Genomic DNA, 20,356 nt, shown 5'->3' on the forward strand with positions numbered 1-20,356 from the left:
ATTATTGAAAAATTTCAAACCTTTAACCAGTTGAACCTTCCAGTATTATTTAGTATTGGTTTTTAGTAGAAATTGTGTAAGGTAAATTTCCTGCCAATAAATCACACAGATAATGAGTGGAGGTGAGGCTACAAAGGAAATGTCCTTATCTGCTAATTCAGTCATCTCTCAATTCTGGATCTGATTGAATTTTCTTACAGATAGTTTTTTCCTACTTTTCTGCATGTCTCATCATTTTTTATTGGGTATCAGACATGAATTTTACAGTGTTTGATACTAACACTTTAATCTTCCTATAAATATTCTTGTTCTTAGATACTGTCAAGTTACTTAGAAACAATTTGGTTTTTTTGAGTCTTGCTTGTTAAAATTCACTAGCAAAACCTGAGCAGTATTTGGTCTAGACCTAATTATTTTCTACTCCTGAGGCAATATTTTTCTTCGTACTCTACCAAATATTCTGAATTATAAGATTTTCTAACCTGGCTGTCAGGAACAGGCTTGCTTCCCAGTCATATGTGAGTAACAGGTATGTTCTTTCTAATCCTGTATGGTTTCTTCCCCCAGACTCTGGAACTTTTCTCACACACATATGCTGCATAACGTTTTGCTGAGTACTAATGGTGGACCATTTGCAGATTTCCGCAGTTAATCTCTTGAACAGCTCTCTTCTCTCTGGTCTTCTGTCCCATGAATTCTAGTTGGTTCAGTTTTCTTGGTCCTTGGGACAGTAGGGGTAGAGGAGGCTCTTCCCCTTCCAGGCTATGGAAGCCCCTCGTAGGAAATAAGCTGATGTTACCGAAGTGGTAGGTTCTTTCCCTGGTCGATACCTTTTGCCAAATGGCCAAAAACAATACAGTATTTGATGGCAAGCATGTAATTTATTCAATGGCCAGAGAATAGAGAAGGGAAGCTCATGCTCTAAAGTCACCCTCTCCCCAATTGGGTTTTATGGGGTTAGGGTAATTAAGGGGCTAGTAAGCATGTTAACAGAGGGGTTTTTTCCAGGAAGGAGGAGGAGGCTTCAGAACCAAGAGTACCACCTCTTTTCTTCCCCTAAATGGGCACAGTTGGATGGGTCATAGGCTGTTAGGTGTGTTTTTGTTAATTACAGTTAGATGAGGTCATCTGGAGGGTTAACACAGTGTCTAAACTAGATCAAACCAGTCGATAATTGGATCTTGGGGCCTGTTTGGAGCTGTAGTTTCTGGCATCCCGCCTTAGCTTCTGGTAATAAACAGTACCTGTGAGCAGGGTAGAAAACTGAGTTGTTGCGACTTGTTAGTGAGTCCCCAATGACACTGGGTGGTCATAGGGTTCACCTCATTTATTTCCTATCTCTCAGGGATCACTGTTTTTTATTACATGCTATCTTTGAATGCATGGTGTTTTCAAAACCATTATTTCATATACTTTGTTGTTTTTTTGGCTGTTTCAGATAGGTTAATTCTGGTCCCTGTTACTCCACCTTGACAAGAAGCAGAAGTACCTCATCTAGTTTTAAGAGTAATAGTTAAAAGTACCTTTCAAAATGTTTATGGTATGTGTGCGTTCAATGGTACTGTCATTTACTTCTCTTTGGTCATCTGCTTTCTCATCATCCTTAAGCATTACAAGCCTTCACATTTTTCACATGCTCTCCTTTTCCCATTCTGCTCACTCTCAGTGACCAGCCCCATCTCCTGGGTTATTAAGATAATTAGTGGCATTAGGAAATTCTTTCAATATCCTGGACCTTCCCTCTAAGAAAAGCCTTACTTTCTTCCCAGTGGATCTCTGAGAGTGAGGTGACAATCCTATTCTTCAGAGCTACCCATTCACTGTTGGCCACCTCTCTGCTTTGTTTACCCTTTGCTGGAAGCAACACCATTCTTTGGTCTCTTTGTTCTAACTTGTGTTTCTCCTTTTCTTTTGATTTCTTCCTCTCAGGAAACCTATCAAGTCACTCTAATGCAGTAGAAAACTAAAAACTAGAGAGTTCCTCTTTAGTTACTATTTGATCTCTCTTTTTATCTGAATTTCTCAAAAGAGTAGTTTGCAGTTTTTTGTCTTCATTTCCAGCCTGTTGATTTCTCGACTAGGTGTACTCCAGCGGTCTGCCACCATTCTATCAAAATTGTTCTCATTAAAGTAAGCAGTGACCTACCTTTTTAATTACCAAATCCAGGAGATATTTTCCAGTTCTCATTACAGGACCTTTCTAGCCTGTGTAGTCGGAAGAAGCTACTGAGAGGAAATAGAATATTTGGGGCAGAAAATTCCATTAATATTTCACATTCTCAGTAGTTTGTTACTTCTGATAGCATTATTACTTTAATAACTTCCTTTGGGAGAACTCCAAAGCAAGTTGTTTGTAAAGCACCTTCCATTTATATAGCACATACAGTCCCTGAAGTGTGCTGTAGTACTTCTTAAAATTATAGACAGGCAATATTAAGGAATGCAGCCATCTGCAGAGTTGAAGATTATACACAATGTAACAGATTGTCTAAGTAAGTAATATTTTGGCAGAAAATATCTAAAGGGAAATTTTCCTATTTAGGAACATGTTCTTTCTGATTATAAATGTTCATGCTGAGTAAAAAGAAGTTCTAGTAGGTATAATAAAATATAACCCACAACAGTGAATTTACTTTATTAAAAATGGAGCTTGAACTTGTCACCTTGAAAGCTTCTATAGGGTATCTGCCACTTTAATTATCTATTGGTGATAGTTATTTACAAAATGACTTCTAAGCTTTATGTCTGTTGCTTTTATATTGTACTTCCTAGGTAATAGTATTTGTTGACCATCCTGTTGTGTTATGATATATATATATTTTTTAAGACTTAGTAGAAAAAGGCAAGATAAACATTACCATTTTAAGCTCTTTGAAATTAGAACATAATTCTTCTTTTTTATCTGATGATTTTCCCAGAATGTCTCATCCCCCTTACTTTGCCCTATTTTTCATCATAGCTCTTATCACTTGTTAATATACCATATTATTTATTTATCATGTCTGGATCCCCTTTCCCCCACTAGAATGTAATCTAATAAAAATATTATTTTGATAACAGCAGTATTTTCAATAGCTAAAAAAGTAACTGTCGCACAGTAGGACTTCAATAAGGGCTTGTTGACTGGAAGGAAGAAAAGAGGGAGGAATCAAGTAAGAAAAAATGCCAGTGTCCTCTGATAAAAGCTTAAGAACGTAAAACATTTTTTGAAATATGTTTGAAATATTCTGGCAAGCAAATCTTTAAAAAAATGTTTAAAACCTTTGTATAATATCATTCTCTCAAAACTCTTATGCAACTCAAGGAGATGATTCATACAATTAAGAGAGCTATGTGGTACATATCTGTAGTGCTTTGGAAAACCAAGTGTGAGTAAGAGAAACACTGAAGAGATATATATCTTTTAAGATTTAGAAAGCTTTAATACTTGACATGTATGCTAAAACTCATTTTCTTTACCTTTTTAAAAATATAGTGATAAATCAGGAGTCTAGTTGTCCTGAGAAGTAGGGTGATAAGCAACCTTTATGAATTATGAGTACTTTCTTTAATGTAGATTTTTTTAAATGTTAGAATGATGTGCATGTTAATTGATAATTGTGATACATTTCTTAAAAGTCAATGTACAATTTAAAAATACATATTTAGGAATTACATCTCCCATCTTCATTTAAAGTGACTTTTAGAATTTTGATCTCTGCAGTTGAAGCACTTTTTCACTTTAGAGTTCAAATGGGTTTATAAGAGACCTTCCAAAGCACCCTGTGTTTAGTACCTAAAGTCAAAAACTTGGAGTTTGTTCAAAAAGAGGAATAACTGTTGTTGAGAACTGAAGTCTTTTTTTAGGAAAGTACTAAAAGTTTAGGGCACCTGGATCGCTCAGTTAGTTAAGAAAGTGCTTTTGGCTCAGGTCATGATCCTGGAGTCCCAGGATCCAGTCCCATATCGGGCTCCCTGCTCAGCAGGGAGTCTGCTTCTCCCTCTGACCCTCCCCACTCTCTCTCATGCTCTGTCTCTCTCATTCTCTCTCTCTCTCTCTCTCTCAAATAAATAAAGTCTTAAAAAAAAAAAAAGGAAAGTACTAAAAGTTTATAGAACCTAGAGGAAGGTGAGTCTTAGCCATCAAATACGTTTTTGGAGACTTTCTTTGCAGGGAAAATTTGATCATGTAATTCTCTGATAAAAATCTTTTATTGGTTATATATATATCTCATGTATATATATCTTATGTTAACAAATATGTTATATTGGTTTCATAAATATATATATGTATTCATATATATATCTTATAAAAGATATTCAATATCTTAGGGCACCTGAGTGGCTCAGTGGGTTAAGCCTCTGCCTTCGGCTCAGGTCATGATCTCAGGGTCCTGGGATTGAACCCCGCATCGGGCTTTCTGCTCGGCAGGGAGCCTGCTTCCCCCTCTCTCTGCCTGCTGCTCTGCCTGCTTGTGATCTCTCTCTCTCTCTGTCAAATAGTAAATAAAATCTTTAAAAAAAAGATATTTAATCTTACATTGGTAGATATATAAATAGGTATTTATGTATATTGGTTTCATATATATATATCAAGTCACTATATTGCACACCTTGAGCTAATGCAATGTTACAAGTCAGTTATATCAGTAAAACAAAAAAAATTTTAAAAGATTAAAAATTTTTCATTGATTCCCTGTTACTCTTTTCTTTTTTAAGATTTTATTTATCTTAAAAAAGATAAATTTTAGAGAGAGCATGTGAGCAGGTGGGGGGTGGTAGGAGCAGAGGGAGAGGGATGAGCAGATACTTTCCTGAACAAGGAGCCCAACACGGGGCCTGGTCCCTCAACCCTGAGATCACAATCTGAGCTGAAATCCAGAGTCGGACACGTAATCGACTGAGCCACCCAGGCTCCCCAATTACTCTTAAAAAATAATTTATTGTAGGGGCACCTGGGTGGCTCAGTGGGTTTAGCCTCTGCCTTTGGCTCAGGTCATGATCTCAGGGATCGAGCCCTGCATCGACTCTCTGCTCAGCAGGGAGCCTGCTCCCCCTCCCCCCGGTCCTGCCTGCCTCTCTGCCTACTTTTGATCTCTGTCAAATAAATAAAATCTTTTAAAAAAATCATTTATTGTAATTTAAGACTTAATAATAAAATAATATAATATATGTATTACATTAATATAGCTATGTAACAAGATGAAGAACAGCCTCAAAATCAAGAAACAAAGTATTACCTGACCCAGGACCTCCCCTCAGGTCTCCTGGTTTTGCCTGCCCTTCTCCTATATAAGAGTATTCACTCATTTCTAATGACACAGTTTTTTTAAATTATTATTTTATACAGATAAAATGATCCAGTTTGTATTGTTATATTTGCTGTTTGACATTTCTCGCTCAGCATGCTTCTAAGAATCCTCTATATTGTTGCATGCACTTGTAGGTCATTCTCAACGTTGTAAAATGTTCCATTTTGTAGATATATCTGAATATATTTATCCACCATATTATTGATGGGCATTTGGATTGTTAACCGTTTTGAGCTATTTTGAGTAATGCTACTATGACAATTCTGTCCATTTTTACTGGGAATAAACCTGGGACTAGAAAATAGGTACACATAGTGGACCGAATTATATGTTGCATAGAGATTTGCATGTTACCTTACATGACAAAAGGGATTTTGCAGATGTGATTTAAGGATCTTGAGGTAGAGAGATTGTCCTGGGTTATCTAGGCGGGCCCAATATAGTCACAGAGGCCTGTAGAAGGGTCAGAGAGAGGCAGGAGAGTCAGAGGAGGAGATGTGATTATGGGAAGGGGCCCACAAGCCAAGCGGTATAGGCCGGTGGAGAAGTCAAGGAAAAACTCCTTCAGAACCTTCAGAAGGAACACAGCTCTGCTGATAACTCGCTTTTGGCTTAGACCAGTTTTGTACTTTCTGACCTCCAGATCTGTAAGATAATCTGCTTATGTTATAGTAAAGCACCAAATCTGTGGTAATTTGTTACAACAGCTATAGAAACTCATACAGTATGTAATAGTTACTGCCAAAGAGTTTTTAAAATGTTGCACCAATTTAAACTTTCCTTGGCAGTCCGCATTTTCCCACATCCTTGTCAGCACTTGCTATTGTTCGTGTTTTTTTCCTTTAACCATTTTGGCGGACATTTACTCAAATCACATTGCGGTCTTAATTTTATTTCCCTAGTGTTTCATGATACTCATTTTCCCACATATTAATGAGCTATTTTGATATGTTTTTTTCAAAGTTTCTGTTCATTTCTGTACAACTGCCTGTCTGATTGATTCATAAGATTTTATTCACATATTCTGAAGCCTTTTACTGTTCTCTTTTCTCCCCCTTTGGCAGTCTAGTTGTACATAAATAGGTTGATTGTTTCCACTCATTCTTGGATTGGGTTGGATTGGGGTAGTTGCAGTTTTAATAAGATTCAGTCTATCTCTAATTTTTCTTTATTTGGGGGGAGGGGATGCTTCTCCCATGGTTTTTAATTGAGAGGTTGGAGGGTCTTTGTCTCCTCGTCCCTGAAAGACTGAGTTTGATCTAGCTCTGCCATCCAGAGGTTTCCAGACAAGGCTCTTCAGCCTTCTGCTTCATGAAACTTCAGAATCTGGTGAATGTCTTCATGGGAAGGAAGACCTGCATGTGTTTGTGGCATGTTCTCTCCCCTCAGCTAGCCTTTGTTTCCAATATGTTTTCCACAAATATCAAGCATATTTTACTTCTGCCCTTTGAAGTTTTAGACCTAGTTCCCAAGCTTCCCTTGCAAGTCCATAGCTAGCTAAATCTTCCATGGGACACTAGGGTTGAGAGTCCTTAAGTTTCTAAATTTATACTCCAGTTCCGTGAACCACTAAAAGCTCTGCTAGTTTTTTCTCCAGCATGAGGTTCTCTGCTTGGTCCAAGCTTGAATTTATAAAAAAATGTATATTGCTTCTTTAATTGTTACAGTGGGAGCCCTGGTCTGCCTCCACTCTTCTTCCCCTGTTACTCCCAGGATACATTCCCAACATGACTTTTCTAGTCCCTTCTTATCAGTGCTCTTTTTTTTTTTCTTTCTAATTTTTTTATCTCTGTAATGGAGGTTTAGTTTGTGAATAAATCATCTTCTCTCATCTTTACAGTTACATGAAACACATGTCTGTATCCTCCCCTTCATATGGATAACTCACATTCGTTTCCCCAATCTCAGTTTAGAAATGAAGTGTTCTTGATATCTCCCTCCCCATACACATGCTTAGATATGGGTTTGACATCCTCTTTCTGCTCCCATAAAGCTCTTGTATGTCCCCAATTTTAGTAATTATCCCACCGTTTCATAATGGTCCACCTCCTTGCTTGTCTGTACGTTCCACCAGGCTCTAGAAAAAGCTTATCAGTACCTCTGTTCCATATTGTGTTCCTGTCACAAAGCAGAGTGCTCATTATGTAACTGACATGCTGTTGAAATGGATGCCTAAAGTGTTAAATTAATATTTAAAGGCTGTAAGAATAAGGAAATTGAGCAGAAAAACTAAAAATAAAAATACCTTTCATTAAAAAAATAGTAAGCTCTTACAAGCTAAATGAGATCCTAATGTGAAGTGCTTTTAGAAAATAACAGTGTGTGGGGTGCCTGGGTGGCTCAGTGGGTTGATGCCTCTGCCTTCGGCTCAGGTCATGATCCCAGGGTCCTGAGATCGAGCCCTGCATCGGGCTCTCTGCTCAGCAGGGAGCCTGCTTCCCTTCCTCTCTCTCTGCCTGCCTCTCTGCCTACTTGTGATCTCTGTCTGTTAAATAAATAAATTAAAAAAAAAAAAGAAAAGAAAATAACAGTGTGTATGTATGATAAACAGGGACATGAAAGGACAGTACAAAAATGTTGGAGTGATTATCTTAGGATAATAGAATATCAAATACTTTTTACCTTTTTCCTTATACCATTATATATTTGATCCTTCGCAATTAAGATTTTATGTCATCAACATAAAACATGAAGCAGTTTTTACTGAGGTAGAAAAAGAAAGCTAACATAGACTAAGATATTTAATTAAATCCTTCTTGTGGATTTGTTGAACACACAAATGTGACCCAGTTGTTAGGAAATGGATAAAACATTCAGAATTGAAGAGTAGAGTGAAATGCCAAATGGATCAAAGAATTAAATGTAAACTATGGAACCATTCAGGGGTTGGAAGAAAACAGTGAGTAAGCTAGGAATAGGGGAAACTTCTCTAACTGATTTAACATCTAGAGGCAATTATGAAAAGATTGATGATTTGATTATATTAAAAATCTTACATGGCAGGAAAAAAACCTCAGCAAAATAAAAAGACAAGTGACAAACTTGAAAAACATTTATAACTTACATCATAGAAAAGAAGCTAGTATCCGTACTATAAAAAGCTGCTAAAATGAGAAGAAAAAGACCAACAATCCTAAAGAAAAAAAAGGTAGCTTCCTTTAACTTGAAAAAGATGCTCAGTGTTCCCCATGAATTGAGAAATGCAAAATAAAAGTACATAGAGACACCATTTCTCATCTATCAGATGAGCAAAAAAAAATCAGAGAAGTTTAAAAACGCACTCTGTTGATAAGCCTGTGGAGAAATGTCACTCCTCACACATTGTGAACTCAAATACAGACCTTATTAGAGGGGAGTTCAGAGTATCTAACGAAGTCATATAAGCATTTGCTTTTTTACTCAGCAGTTCTGCTTCTAAGGATCTATTCTGTAGACGTATTAGCAAAACCATGAAGAGATGTATTCACAGGACTATTCATTGGATCATTATTTGGAATAGAAACAAACCAGAAGTAGCCCAGGTGTTCATCACTTAGGTGATTAAACAAGCTGTGCGTCGATAGAATGGGATGCCATGCAACTATTAAAAAGAATGAGAGGGACGCTTGGGTGGCTCAGTTGGTTAAGGGACTGCCCTTGGCTCAGGTCATGATCCTGGAGTACCGGGATGGAGTCCCACATCGGGCTCCCAGCTCAGCAGGGAGTCCGCTTCTCCCTCTAACTCTCCCCACTTTCGTGTCTCTCTCTCATTCTCTCTCTCTCAAATAAGTAAATAAAATCTTAAAAAAAAGAGAGAGAGAGAGAAAGAATGAGAAAGAGACCCAAAAAAAGAAATGAGGAATATCTTTATATGCTGCTATGGAATGATCTCCAAGATATTAAGTTTAAAAAGTGGAGAAATATGTGTGCAGTATGCTGTTGTTTACCAAAGTTAGGGAGTGACATAAATACACATTTGACTTATATTTTTAAGAAAAGGAAGAATAGGGGTGCCTGGGTGGCTCAGTCGTTAAGCGTCTGCCTTTGGCTCAGGTCATGATCCTGGGCTCATTGGATCCAGTCCCACTTTGGGCTCCCTGCTCAGTGAGAAGCCTGCTTCTCCCTCTCCCACTCCCCCTGCTTGTGTTCCCTCTCTCGCTGTCTGTCTCTGTCAAATAAATCAATAAAAATCTTTAAGAAAAAAAAAAAGAAATGGAAGAATAAACCATAAAATCCAAAAAATGATTACCAGTAGCAGGGGCAGACGGGAGGGTGTGTGTGAAGAATACATTAGGGAGACCAGGGATAAAAGCTATAGGCTTCTTCAAATGTACTTTGTTGTGCAGATTTAGTTTCATTGTCCTATAAATATTTTATGTAAGATTTTATATATTTTATATATAAAATTTTATATAAAATGGAATGAAAATGAAAGAAGATATCACTAAAAATCAAAAGTAAAATGGAAAATCTTAATGCAGATAGATGTTTGTCCAGTTGGTGGCAAAACCACACGGAGAGGCACTCTTTCATTCGACTTTTTACTTATTTGACTACTTCATAATAGTTTTTTTAGCCCTATTGGTATATAATGAAAGGACAATGAGAATTCCACCCAAAAGCCCATGAACTCTTTTCAGTAAATCATGTTACTGAAGGTAGTATTATTACTGTTACTCTGTTGTGTGTGTTCTATGGAATGGGTACTTGATTCCTGTGCAGAAAGCTGAAAACTAGAAACATTTATAGGGGAATGGAGGGTAAAAAGTTGAAGGGATTTTTTTGGGTGACCTTTGTTTTTTTCTGTGAGATAATAAGGGTGGTCATTTTCATATTGTAAGTGGATTCAAGATTAGCTAGTTAGGTTGGAGGAGACTTTGTATGCTTTATATTCTTGCTAAAAGGGATAGGGACAAAAAATAACAAGTGATTAGAATGTGGAGAAAAAGGAAGCCTTGTGCACTGTTGGTGGTAATGTAAATTGGTGTAGCCACTGTGGAAATATGGAGGTCCCTCAAAAAAATTAAATATAGAACTATCATATCTTATCTGGCAATTCTACTTCTGGGTACTTACTCGGGATTTTTGAAGATTTCTTTCTGTTTTTTTTTTAGATCTATTTTATATCTTTTATATCTATATAAAAGATATATTTTATATCTAAGGTTTTTAGATCTATTCAGACTGTTTTATGGCATCAAATACTGTTGGTCTTGTTATTCTACTTCAAAATATGTACTTTGCTATTTTGGATGAAGTCTTATATCAATATCAATTAAGTGAATTTGGGTATTGTTTAGATTTTCCATATGCTTACTGATTTTCTGTGTACTTGTTTTATCAGTTACTGCAGGAGAGGTAATCGAAATCTTCAATTATAATTGTTGATTTGTCTGTTTCTTTATAGATTAGGCTTCAAAATATGGTTCACATATCAAATGCAGTGGATAATTTAGGAGGAAAATTACTTTTACTAGCATTTTTAAAAGTCTCATTAGAATAGATATTTGGTTTGTCCTTTAGTATAGGCTATTTGTAGCATCAACATATACAAAAGAAAATTTATTTGCCACATTTTGGTTTTATTGTTTATCTTGTTACTGTTTTTATATTATTATTTATTATTAATATTATTTAAATAATAAATAATGATGATAGTATTCTATACTACCATCATTAGTATAATATAGCATAATAAATATTTATTATGTATTTTATATTTATATTTTTTATATTATCTTGTTATTATAATATAACATTTATTACATTGTTTATCATGTTATTATTTTGCTTGGCAGCTTCTATGTTTTTGAAACAGGCATTCGAAGGAGAATACCCTAAATTATTACGTCTTTATAATGACTTATGGAAGCGTCTTCAACAATACAGCCAAAATATGCAAGGAAACTTTAATGCAAGTGGAACTACAGACCTCTATGTTGACCTACAACATACTGAAGATGACACACAAGACATCTTCATACCAAAAAAGCCAGATTATGAGTATGTTTATTTAATCAGATCTGTTTGTTGTCATGATAAGGATTTTGTCTTCTGTTTTTATTAAAAATTAGAAAATGGGAATATACTAATCTTCTACATATTTGTAATGATCATGATTTATATGTAGACTGCAGAAGACTTTGCAGCACATAAATGAATAAGTCATTAGTTGAGCAGCCTGGTTCCTAACTGGAATCTGATATAAAGTACGGCACCAAGTAGGGTGAGTAAAAGGTAGGAGATCAGCATATGTGGTCACTATCTTTTAATTGGTAATATACCTATAATTATATCAGATAGTATCATTATTGATGGACCACAGGAATAAATATGATATAAAAGTAATTGGTGTGTTCAGGAACTATAGGGGAAATTTTATGCTGGGATAGCTTCTCAGTCTGGTAGGAAAAAACTGAGTATAGTCACAATTAAACCTGAAATGTCTTAGTTTATGCATAAAGCACAGTGTATGCAGTTAGCGCAACTAACATACAGTGTATGTAGTTAGGTGCAACTTTGGAAATAACATACAGTGTATGTAGTTAGGTGCAACTTTGGAAAAGAGTATACCATATCAGTAAGTTTAAAGCAGCCAACTTTCCTCCTAAATGGAAAAAGAATATTATTTTCAGGGGCACCTGGGTGGCTCAGAGGGTTAAGCCTCTGCCTTCGGCTCAGGTCATGATCTCAGGGTCTTGGGATCGAGCCCCGCATCGGGCTCTCTGCTCAGCAGGGAGCCTGCTTCCTCCTCTCTCTCTCTGCCTGCCTCTCTGCCTACCTGTGATCTCTGTCAAATAAATAAATAAAATCTTTAAAAAAAAAAAAAAGAATATTATTTTCAAATTTCTCTTTGAGCAACAAATGAATTGATTGGTTTGCATATTTTCTTTAAACACCAGAATCATTTAGTGTGACAAGGCTGACTCAGGTAACAGCAGATTCTTATCACCTACCTTGTAAAAAAATGTTGGGTGGATATAAATGTTTCTCTTTCAGTTTTTATTTTTCTAAATACTTAAATTGTATCCACTGTAGTAAGAAGTTCTGGCTAGTGAAATATAGGACGTAGAAGTTTTCATTGGCAAAATAAATGGCATGGCTGGGAAGATAGAATGAAACTACATTTTTCTCTTCAATAACTCTTTTCTGCTAAACATAGAGATTCGATAAGAACTAATGGAAGAGGAGCAAGAGAACTGCCCTCATCTCTTGATCTACAAAGACCTAATACATTTTTTAACATTATATAAAATAATATATTTTCATTCTATTTTTGGCTTAGTTTTATTTTTAAACCCATATTCTTGCCCCTAAAAAGGTCTGGAAGTATACACAACAAATGGTGATAGTGGTTTATTTCCAGGAGATAGAATTTTTGTTTTGTATTCTGTGCTTTCCTTAAAATTAAAAAGGAGCGTGGTCCATGAAAGGGAGGAAACAGAACCCTGTCAGCACCACTGTGCTCTGTGGGTGACTGTGAGCATACCCAAAGGTGTGGCCCTCTGACAAAGGTTTCACACTATGGGAAGAAATAAACTTCACTAAAATAATCTAGCCAGTCACAAAACAAGCAAATAACAATAACAAACCCTAGAGGTGCAGAGATCTAGTACCCAGAGTTGCAATAATGTATTATCTGAAATGTCCAGTTTCTAACAAAAATAATGAGGCATACATAGGAACATAACAGTATGACCCATACACTGAGTGGCAGCGGGGCAGGGGGGTATAAAAAACAAGCAACAGAGACTGCTTGTGAGAGTGACCAAACATCAGATTTAATAGAATAAGACTTCAATTAGCCATTAGAACTGTGTGCACAGAACTAAAAGTATGATTAACTAAAGAACTATATGATGACAGTGTTGCATCAAATGGAGATTATCGATAAAAAGATGAACATTATAAAAAAATCAAATGGAAATGCTGCAGTTGAATAGTTCAGTTACTAAAATTATAAAAATCGCTAGAGGGACTCAATAATAGATTTGAACTAGCATTAAAAAAAATTATCCAACTGGAAACTAGACTTATTTAGGCCTAAGAACAGATAGAAAAATATGAAAAAAAAACAGCGCCTCAGAGAACTGTGTGGCACCATTAAACATACCAACACATATGTAATGGGAGTGCCACAATAAGATGAGAGAGAGAAAGGAGAAGAAAAAAAAATACTCAAAGACATAATGGCTGAAGACTTCCGAAATTTATTGAAAAACAATGTACACACCCACGAAGCTCAACAGACTCCGAGTAGGAATAACTCATAAAGACCACAAACAGACCCATTGTAGTGTAAGTGTCCAAGGTGAAAGACGAGGAGAAAATCTCGATAGCAGGCAAAGAAAAACTACTCATCACTTATAAGGGTGCCCCAAAGATTTATAACTGACCTCTCAGCAGAAACAGAGGAGGCCAGAAGGTGGTGGGCTCATAGTGCTCAAAGAAAGAAACTCTGAAGCAGCAATCCCGTATTCAGTAAAGCTGTTGTTCATAATGAAGAGAAGTAAAGACTTCAAGAAATAGTACAGGAAGTTCTTTAGGCCCAAAACCAGGTCATCTCAGTCAGTAATTCAAGTACACATAAATGAAGAGCACCAGTGAAGATAGTTAGGAATTATAAAAGATACTATAAATGCGTGTTTTCTCCTTTTTTCTCTTAACTGATTTAAAATGCAGTTGTATAAAATATGTATAGAATGCATTGTTGGGCTTGTAACATATAGAAATGCAATATATGTGTATACATTTGCCAATAAGAGCATAAAGGATGTAGGTGGGAGCAGAACTATAATGTGCTATGGAAATGGTGACAGATTGTAGAGTGATAATTATAACAACTTATTGTTGGATTTGTGGCATTAATAGATACACTGTATATGGCAGTAATACCACAAAGATAAAATACTTAAAAGAAGAAATTTAACAAAAGAAGTATAAAACTTATACTCTGAAAACTATAAAATATTGCTGAAAGAAATCAAAGAGCTACGTAAATTGAAAAACATTTCATGTTCATGAATCACTAGACCTAACATCACTAAGATAGTAATATTTCCAAAATGGATCTACAGATTCACCTCAGTTGCTGTTAGAATCTCAGCTGACTTTTTTGTAGAAAGTAACAACCTGGGGACGCCTGGTGGCTCAGTGGGTTAAGCCGCTGCCTTCAGCTCAGGTCATGATCCCAGGGTCCTGGGATCGAGTCCCTGCATCGGGCTCCTTGCTCAGCAGGGAGCCTGCCTCTCTCTCCGCCTCTGCCTGCCTCTCTGCTTGCTTGTGTGCTTTCTCTCTCTCTCTCTTTCCGACAAATAAATAAAATCTTTAAAAAAAAAAAAAAAAAGAAAGTAACAACCTGATTCTAAAGTTCATATGGATTTGCAAGGTACCCTAGGATGACCAAGTCAGTATTAAAAAAAAGAGAATAAAGTAGGAGTTATGCCTCCCAGTTGTGAAACTTATTACAGAGCAATAGTAATCAAGATGATAAGGTCCTGGTAAAAGGGGAGACATACCGATTAATGGAATAGAATTGAGAGTCCAGGAATGCCTGGGTGGTTCAGTTGGTTAAGTGGCAGCCTTCGGCTCAAGTCATGATCCCAGAGTCCTGTGATGGAGCCCCAACGCAGCTTCCCTTCTCAGTGGGGAGTCTGCTTCCCCTTCCTACCCCCACCCCCGTGCATGTTCTCTTTCTCTCTCTCAAATAAATAAGTCTTTCAAAAAAGAAGAAAGTCTAGAAAAGACTTCTGTATCAATGGTCAGCTGATTTTCAAAAAGCTTTTCAAGAATATACAGCGGGGAAAAAATACTCTTTTTGACAAATGGTGGTAAGACAACTGGATGGTTTCATTCAAAAGGATAAAGCTGGAATCTTACCCCACACCATATACAAAAATAACTCAAAATGGATTTAAAAAAAAAAAACTATAAGGTCAAAAATATAAAACAGAACAAAATATGCAGGCAAATCTTTATGACTTAGAGTTTGACAAAGAATTCTTAGCTATATGACCCCCAAAAGCAAGAGCAACAAAAGAGAAAATACATATTGGACTATTTCACATATTAAAACTTTTGTACTTCAAAGGACACCATCAAGAATGGGAGAAAGTACTTACAACTCCTGTATCTGTCAATGGACTTGTATGTAGAATATGGAAGAAACCTTCGAATTCAACAATAAAAGATAACCAATTAAAAAATGAGCAAAGGATCTGAGTAGACGTATCTCCCCAGAATATAGAAGCACATGAAAATATGCTTGCCATCAGGAAAATGCAAATCAGAACCACAATGAGTGACTCCTTTACACCACTAAGATGCTTTTATCAAAAAGATAATAACAAGTGTTGGCAAGAATGTGGAGAAATTAGAACTCTCATACATTGCTGGTGGAAATCTAAAATGGCATAGGGCTTTGGAAATCATTTTGCAGTTACTCAAACAACTAAAGCCAGTCACCATGACGCAGCAATTCTACTCCTAAGTACATGCCTGGACAAATAAAAACATGTTTGGGGAGGGTGGACTGAGGAGTATTGTTTAATGGATCTAGTTTCTGTATAGGATGATGAAAAAGTTCTGTAGATGGATGGTGGCAATGGTTGCACAGTCAAGTAGGGATATACGTAATACCACCGAACTGTACCCTTAAAAATGGCTAAAATGATAAACTTTATATTTTATTACAAAAGAAAACATTAAGCAGATTTTTTAAATGTTGACGCAAATTTGTAACAAATGCTTACAACAGCATTATTCATAATAGCCAAAAGATAGAAACATCCCGTATGTCCATCAGCAGACCAATGGGTAAAAAACAGTGATGTATATCTATACAATGGAATACTATTCAGCCATAAAAAGGAATGATACATGCTACAATGTAACTGAACCTTGAAAATATTATGCTGAATGAACAAAGCCAGCACAAAAAATACATTTTTTTATCCTATTCATATGAAATTCTAGAATAGCAAAATTGTGGAGATAATAATTAGATTAGTAGTTGATTAGGGTTGGGGATAGAGTGAGAAGGTAAAGGGGTTATAGTTAAAGGGTACAAAGGTTCTGAGGTGATAAAAATGTCCTAGAACTGATGGTGATGGTTACACATATCTGTGATCATACTAAAAACCACTGAGTTGTACAGTTTAAAAAATGGTTGAATTAAATGTGAATTCTCTCTCAATAAAGCAGTTTATTTAAAAAAAAAAAGTGGGAAAGGAAGTAGATTCAATTCTTCTGAGAAGTTTTGATATGGAAAAAGGAATAAAGGGGCGCCTGGGTGGCTCAGTGGGTTAAGCCGCTGCCTTCGGCTCAGGTCATGATATCAGGGTCCTGGGATCGAGTCCCGCATCGGGCTCTCTGCTTGGCGGGGAGCCTGCTTCCCTCCCTCTCACTGCCTGCCTCTCTGTCTACTTGTGATCTCTCTCTGTCAAATAAATAAATAAAATCTTAAAAAAATAAAAAAAAAATAAAAAGGAATAAAGCTACTTCTTTCTTTGAGATAACAGGAAAATCAGAGAGTAGATGAAGTCGCAAAGGGAGAAAAAAACTAGAGAAGTCCAAGTCGATGAAGGCCATTGCCAATGGTTTGGTCTTAGTATAAAGTAGAGGCAAACGGTCACCTGTAGAAAGCAAGGGGTTGCAAATGTAGAATTTTAAGTTAATACCATGCGCTTCAGGTCTTTTGAAATTAAGGGGTTTGCATAGATGTATGATAGATACAAATTACTTTTTCTCTGTAATATGTGGGTAGCTTAGCAGCAGATACAGAGACCATCTAAATAAGATATTCCTAGTAAGAGCTTTGAAAGGAAGGTGGATTAGAAAAATCAGGATGCTAATGAGATTTCCTTGAAATAGTTGGCTGTAGACAGAGGAGGACAGACCTGGTGGGCTGATGGAGGGTGAGAGTAGGAAAGGATTCTGTAGCATTGATCACAGTAAGGTCTAAGAGCAAGTTCTTTTGAGTAAAATATAGCACCTTTATTGACCTACAAAGACTGGCATGATTTATTCCACCCATTCTCTGTTTGACTTCGTCTTGTGCTATTCTCCTGGCACTTAACATACTCTGCTCCTCTAAGTTTTTGGTGCACTGAGCCTGGTGTGGTCCCTCCTCAGGGCCTTTGCACTTCCTGTTTTCTTTGCCTGGAATGATCTTATCCTGAAAATCTCTGTCATTTGGCTCCCTCTTTCTCCTCAGTTCTGCTCAGCAAACCTTGCCTCGCCTTATAGGATCCAAAATAGGATAAAGAGAGAGAGAGAGAGCCGAACACATTCTTTCTGGCTTGCTTGCTTTATTTTTCTCTTAAAACTAAGACTCTCATATTCCATATTTAAAACACTTAAAAATGTGTGTTTATTTTTGTGTTTGTCTTTCTCATTAACAACCTTAAGTTTCCCATTAGTGAACTTTAAGAGGAACAGGGAATTTTAAATGACTTGACTGCCATATTTCCCACACCTAGGAATTACCTGGCAAATTGTAGAGACTTAACAGTATTTGTAGGAGCAAACAAGACGGGGACAGTGGGAGTTTGAAAAGTTGTCTTCAGGCTTGGAGATCTTAGAAGAATAGTTCAAAATGATGACAAATATGGAAGATCCCTAGTAAAGCTAAAATAAAAGCAGACTTTTCAAACAGGTTGGGTTTTAGAACAGTTATCAATTTTTTTTTTTTAAGATTTTGTTTATTTACTTGAGAAAGAGAGACTAAGATAGTGACAGAGAGCCCAAGCAGGGAGGAGAGGGAGAAGCAGGCTCCCCAGTAAGCAGGGAGCCCTACATGGGGCTCAATCCCAGAACACTGGGATCATGACCTGAGCTGAAGGCAAACAACTGACTGAGCCACCCAGGCTCCCCAGAGAGTTATCCGTTTTGACATCGTAGTCTCCAAGGATCTTTAGTGCAGATTCAGCGACAGGAGGCTCTTAGTACTTATAATTCAGAACTGAAATATCTGCAGAAGAGGAAAGAGGCTTCTTAAGGTTAGTAAATGAAAGGAGCAAAAATAGTGAAGACATTTAGGTAGATGGCATGGTCTTCAATAGAGGACTGCTTCAGGCAGATTGAGACACCATCCTCCCCATTCCCATTGTGTTCTATCTTCACCTATTATAGAAATCACTATAGTTAGCACTTTACCTGCATGTTTCTTCCCTGCATTGTACAGTACTTGTAATCTACATCTTCCTGGCACTTAACAATGCCTGGTACATAGTATTCTCAGTAAACAGGTGCTGAGGGAAATACTTATTGAATGAGAAATGTTAAGAGATAACTATGGAATTACGATGTACAAGCCAAGAGCACTGTGACCTCTAGGGCTCCTTAGATGACCAGAAAGTGTGGGGAAAGAAAAAAAGCTAGGTTTCATAATTCATATACAGTGGAGCAAATCAGAGGTTTTTAAGGTTGATGTTTAGAATGAAAGGAGGCTTAAGAAAAAAAGAAAGACAACAGAAGGACTGGTAGAAGGATTATAAACACAGGCGACGAGAGAAGATAAGGAGTTAATTATAGGAATAAGAAAGCAGATGGAAATAATGGTTCTAGACATTTTGATAGTATTGCCAAAGGAAAGATAAAAGACCTGATAGTAGGACTGCTAATGGAAAATACAGATAACTGGAGACATGGGAAGATTTAGAAGGAAAGATGTGTATAGTAGGCCAAGTTCTAGTTTGTGAAGAATATGGTAAAATAAATGAGTTTAGGACTTCAGTCGTGATCATAGCACTTTCCCAAACACTTTTTGTTTTGTCCCTTCTATTAGTTTGTCATTGGAGGGCTGATAACAGCCTAGATCCTGTGCACTTCCCTCTCACAGAGGAGCTCTATGGGAAACGGCAGCATCAGGTGGAAAGGGTTGAGTTCGTAGAGCAGGTTTCTGTACACTTGACTCTCTTGTGAAGCTTTGATACTTGCTAAAAACTGGATTTCCTAAGCAAAGGCATAGCCCCATTAGAATGAGTAAGATTTTACATTGTTGTTCTTTTAGTTTCAAATGTTATTTTAGTTTCAAAGACAGAATTACCACAGTAGATACTGGCATGTATTATATTACATTTATACATAGGATTTATGTGTAAATTAAAATGTTTAGTTCTCAATAACTGTCTAGTTATGAAATGTACTTGTAAATATATACATTTTTAAACAGAATTTTTTTCTTTTTGTTCATAAAGAGTTTAACATTTTATATAGAAGATCAGTTTTTAAGAAAGGTGTTTATAACCTAATACAATAGCATTTAGTTTTGTGTAATCTGAATTCAGTTTTAATAAATTTTGTCCCCACAGCCCAGAAAAGGCTTTGAAAGACTCACTGCAACCCTATGAAGCTGCTTATTTATCAAAATCTCTATCTCGACTCTTTGATCCTATCAACTTGGTTTTTCCCCCTGGTGGTCGCAATCCTCCTTCCGTGGATGAACTTGAAGGTATCATTAAAACTATAGCAAGGTACGTGTTTTTATATAGCGGCATGCTGTGAAATGCCTGCCACATTTGTTAGTGATGTTTTAATTTACTTCAAATTATTCAAGTAATTAGTCCTGCAATTAAATCAAGAGTTGTGCAGTGAATCAGTGCATATATCGTAGGTACTTAAGATTCCAATTAATAAAACCATTTAAATACAGCCTAAAAATAGCTTAAATACAATAGCATTTAGTTTTGTGTAATCTGAATTCAGTTTTAATAAATTTTGTCCCCACAGCCCAGAAAAGGCTTTGAAAGACTCACTGCAACCCTATGAAGCTGCTTATTTATCAAAATCTCTATCTCGACTCTTTGATCCTATCAACTTGGTTTTTCCCCCTGGTGGTCGCAATCCTCCTTCCGTGGATGAACTTGAAGGTATCATTAAAACTATAGCAAGGTACGTGTTTTTATATAGCGGCATGCTGTGAAATGCCTGCCACATTTGTTAGTGATGTTTTAATTTACTTCAAATTATTCAAGTAATTAGTCCTGCAATTAAATCAAGAGTTGTGCAGTGAATCAGTGCATATATCGTAGGTACTTAAGATTCCAATTAATAAAACCATTTAAATACAGCCTAAAAATAGCTTA

The 20,356-nt window shown here is 36.5% G+C and overlaps 1 protein-coding gene across 1 annotated transcript in view; it reads left to right on the forward strand.

Annotated features, from left to right (window-relative positions):
- LOC111155239 (component of oligomeric golgi complex 5) overlaps positions 1-20,356 on the forward strand; it is a 300,576-nt gene that overhangs the window by 216,227 nt on the left and 63,993 nt on the right. The window contains exons 10-11 of the mRNA XM_022515352.1: positions 11,069-11,273; positions 19,583-19,744. Of these exons, the coding sequence (XP_022371060.1) occupies positions 11,069-11,273; positions 19,583-19,744 (367 nt within the window). The remainder of the gene's footprint in view (positions 1-11,068; positions 11,274-19,582; positions 19,745-20,356) is intronic.

The sequence above is a fragment of the Enhydra lutris genome, unplaced genomic scaffold (genome assembly GCF_002288905.1).
Source record: "Enhydra lutris kenyoni isolate GAN:26980312 unplaced genomic scaffold, ASM228890v2 scaffoldscaffold40, whole genome shotgun sequence".
NCBI lineage: Eukaryota > Metazoa > Chordata > Mammalia > Carnivora > Mustelidae > Enhydra > Enhydra lutris.